The 3,794-nt window shown below is 42.8% G+C and overlaps 1 protein-coding gene across 3 annotated transcripts; it reads right to left on the minus strand.

Annotated features, from left to right (window-relative positions):
• Nucleotides 1–399: 399 nt before the first annotated feature.
• Nucleotides 400–3,419, minus strand: LOC311150587 (putative nuclease HARBI1). Of its 3 annotated transcripts, XM_084188065.1 has the most exons (11): nucleotides 3,385–3,419; nucleotides 3,121–3,297; nucleotides 2,969–3,030; nucleotides 2,800–2,886; nucleotides 2,671–2,712; nucleotides 2,429–2,602; nucleotides 2,314–2,349; nucleotides 1,661–2,215; nucleotides 1,476–1,591; nucleotides 1,268–1,379; nucleotides 402–1,173 (listed from the first exon to the last, which is right to left on the minus strand). In XM_084188065.1, exons 8-11 carry the CDS (start codon nucleotides 2,130–2,132, stop codon nucleotides 803–805), a joined length of 1,071 nt encoding a protein of 356 aa, XP_084044191.1. In that variant the 5' UTR covers nucleotides 2,133–2,215; nucleotides 2,314–2,349; nucleotides 2,429–2,602; nucleotides 2,671–2,712; nucleotides 2,800–2,886; nucleotides 2,969–3,030; nucleotides 3,121–3,297; nucleotides 3,385–3,419; the 3' UTR covers nucleotides 402–802. The 3 variants fall into 3 exon arrangements, 2 of the variants coding, with proteins under 2 accessions (XP_084044191.1, XP_084044192.1); XR_014615123.1 differs by lacking the exons at nucleotides 1,476–1,591; nucleotides 3,385–3,419 and having other exon boundaries at nucleotides 400–1,173; nucleotides 3,121–3,291; XM_084188066.1 differs by lacking the exons at nucleotides 2,429–2,602; nucleotides 2,671–2,712; nucleotides 2,800–2,886; ... (1 more) ...; nucleotides 3,121–3,297; nucleotides 3,385–3,419 and having other exon boundaries at nucleotides 1,661–2,349.
• Nucleotides 3,420–3,794: the final 375 nt, after the last annotated feature.

Here is a 3,794-nt window from a genome sequence, read left to right on the forward strand (position 1 = left end):
TGATTTTGGATAAAAAATGATTTTTAGATGATGTTGCTATCATTAGATAATTTACAGTTTCCCATAGACTATAAGGCTATATATAAAATGATAGAACATTAGGGCCACAGAGGGGAAAAAAACACAAGTCATAATATTGTAACCAGTTGTTTTAAAGGAGGACAGTTGTTAAAATGACAGATGTGGGGCATTTCGTGAAATTGTACTTCAGTATGGTTTCATAAACAAAGACATGCTGATGTGCCAGAATATTAAGTATCACATTGTCATAAGTATCAAAACTGTAAAAACAATATGTAGCTTTTCTGCAGAAAGAACCAGCCTCATAAATTTATGACTTTATCCTTTTTCTTCAGTGTGGCCCTAGTACTCTGTCATATAAACAAATACACATTCCATATGAATATAAAAACACAATGTGTAACATTATGTTCCTTTATTGAATAAGGACAAAACAAAGCAGGTAAACCATCAGCTCCTTTCGAAACTGAAGTCACAGTGACTCTACAAGATGGAAAGCACAGAATCCAAGCATATTATACAAAATGATACATACACATTCAAAGGTCTGTATATAACACACCCTGCATGTCTGCACACTAAAATAAATGCAGGACAAATCCATACACATCAACTGAACAGACAAATGAATGGATGCAGTAGCCTCCCTGCAGCCTTGTATTACACACAGTATACCGCACAAACATCATAAGAGGCCAAATTCGTAAAAAAACGAACCCAAAAAAACCCAAATTCCTCTGCCACCGCAGGACATATTTAACCAAAATTGAAAGCACACATACTAACTAAAATAATTCAACACATATTGGTCCCTCAGCAGCCGACCACTGTCGTCATCAGGGAAGATTGCCGGATTGTCCCAGTCCATGGCTGGTGGCACTCTGGGGGCCCTCTCCTTCCTCAGGCAGGCCACATTGTGGAGGACAGCACAAGCCACAGTAATATCACATGCCCTAACAGGGCTGACCCTTAATTTGTGAAGGCAGTGAAAGCGTGCCTTCAGGAGGCCAAAGGTCATTTCAACTCTGGCCCTGGTCCTGGCATGGGCATGGTTGTAGGCCTGCTGTGCTTCCTGGGGGTCTGTGAAAGGTGTCAGGAGAAAAGGCTGGCAGCCATACCCCCTGTCTCCCAGCAACACACCAGAGAATTCACCTGTCAACACAAAATCTCATCATTACTACCTCATAAACACAGTGATATTCTTGACACAGCCATGATGGTTATAAATAGGGGTTGTGTGGCTTACCTTGTGATAGGCACTGATAGATTTCAGAGGCCCGAAAGATTCTGGAGTCATGGACTGAGCCAGGCCATTTTGCCACAACATTGCTGATCACACAGTCAGCATTGCAGACCATCTGAAATCATAAGATGAGGAATATTACACCAATCAATGCACATCACTGGCAATGCAGAGTGTTCGTCAATGGACAATATCAAAAAGTTATGTTCACCTGAACATTAATGCTGTGAAAGGATTTCCTATTCACAAAATCGGCCTCATGGGCACCTGAGGGGGCTTTTATCCTTATGTGTGTGCAGTCCACTGCACCAATGACATTGGGGAAACCTGTCACACAAAGTAATGAGTATCCTACTATGTGTTAACAGTTGTCCTGTAATTTGTAGATCCTCTTACCTGCAATCCTATAGAACTCCTCTTTGATGTCACAGAGTCTTCTGTGGCCAGGGAAGGAGATGAAGACATCTGCTAATGCTTTGATAGCCAGACACACACTCCTTATTGTGCGGCAAATTGTGGCCTTGTTCAGCTGTTCTGCATCCCCCACTGAGTACAGGAAGGCTCCACTAGCAAAAAAGCGCAAGGCCACACAAACCATTTGCTCCACACTCAGTGCATGGCTCCGTGCAGTGCGGTGCTTAATCCTGGGACCCAGTAGTCTGCATAGATACCTGATGCCATCTGCAGAAAACCTGTATCTTTCATATAGATGGTCATCAGGGAAGGCCAGTGGGTCCAACCGGTCCCTGAAGACCCTTTCTCGCCTGAAGGCTCTCCTCAGCACAAGTGCTTCTTCATCCACCACATCTCGCACGAATGGGCATGCCATTGTCAGAGCAGAAAGGAACACACAATTTTGGGCCTTCATATAGGCTAGTGGCCACACCTGGTGCTGGGGGGGTGGGCAAAAGAGGGCGATGCCTTATAACGATGACTTGGTTGTACTGATTGCTGGGAAAATAAAAAAAACCTTAGAAAGATGCCACCGTCCTGTGTGCTCACAATAAGAGCTCATATGTCATGGCTCACTTGACTTTACGAGAATATACCTAATTTTTATTTTGAGCTGTGTCATCTTCTTGGAGCTGGGGGAGGAAAGAAAAATAATGATTAATACATTTGTGTTACAGTTAGCATACAGTGTACATTGAAGGCATATCTCACCTCCCTCTCAAGTTTTTTTATTTCAAGGTCCAGTTTCCTAATTGTCCTCTTTTTTATTTCGGACTCCAGTGCAAGATTTTCCATCTTTTTCTTCTTGTACTGAATGTCTATGTCTGCCAGTTCTATTTGGCGCCGGAGGTGGTTGCCATACAACTTTCTGATAGCTTGTGAGCTCTGTGAACACAATACAATTAGCGCAGCTGGAATTTGGCAGGATGTGGTGTCCTTTTATTAATACGCACTATGTTGCCAGGCTGGTTTTCCCACTGTATAGCATCTGGGTCCTGTAAAAGAAATTAGATTTTTTGATTTTGATGAGGACTCCTCACCATTGTAGAGTAAATAGTACTTTCACAGTCTTAACATGATACCTCATGCCTTCTGGAATCCAGAGAGATGGTCTCCTCCTCATCATCGTCTCCATCATGTGCTGTTGCTGCTGCACTGGGGCCTTCACCCTATCACATTTAATCGGATTCATATTGAAGCTAGTAGACAAGACATGCCAGGCCTACAGTATGCCTTTGATGGAGTACTCACTGGATCAGCATCGTCTGGTGCTTGTGCTGGTGGCTCTAACAGGAACACAGTGCTGCCAGACACTGCAAGGCAATAGGTAAACCAAAGTCAGACAGTCCAAATTGATTCAATATGAATGTGGTTGTATCCCATGTAGAGATGGAAGGACATACCTTGAATGAAGCGGGTGGCATCTTGGGAGGAACCTATGCTCGTCTCTTTCCCCCCAGGGATCCCCTCTAAGACGGGCCTGCCTTTATTTAGCTCCAAGGCCATGTCCTCTGCTGGGGTAAGGTCAGCCTTTGGTGACCCACCACCCGTGCCTTGTCTGTGGGTATTCTTTTTCACTGCTAAAACAGTACAGACAATGTGTGAGCAGGCACCTTCTGGGTACAATATATGCTTGTGCTTTGTTAAATATTAGTCAGGGACCATACCATTCTGCAGAATGTTCTTGTATTTGATTTTGACCTGCTGCCATGTCCGTTTTGGCCCGTTCATGTTTAATCTACACACACACACACACACACACACACACATTTAATGGAGTCACACTGCAAAAAATTACTTGGTATTTTTGTCTTGTTTTCAGTAAAAATATCAAAAAATTTATCATAGCTTTATACAGTGTGATGGAGTTACTTTACACAATTTCACTCATATCTGCAGTGCATTTCAATTAAAAATTTAACCGTTTCATAATTACAGTACAACTGCATTTTTGGAGATGTGAATTAAATATTTGAATTGTAATTGTGATGTTTCAGCGGAGCGGTGAGTGTGTAATTGTGCACTACTTACGCATTCAGGCGGTCTGCAATACTTTGCCACGCTTTTTCTCTTTGCT

This window comes from Coregonus lavaretus (assembly GCF_964263955.1).
Source record: "Coregonus lavaretus genome assembly, chromosome: 23".
In the NCBI taxonomy this organism is placed as follows: domain Eukaryota; kingdom Metazoa; phylum Chordata; class Actinopteri; order Salmoniformes; family Salmonidae; genus Coregonus; species Coregonus lavaretus.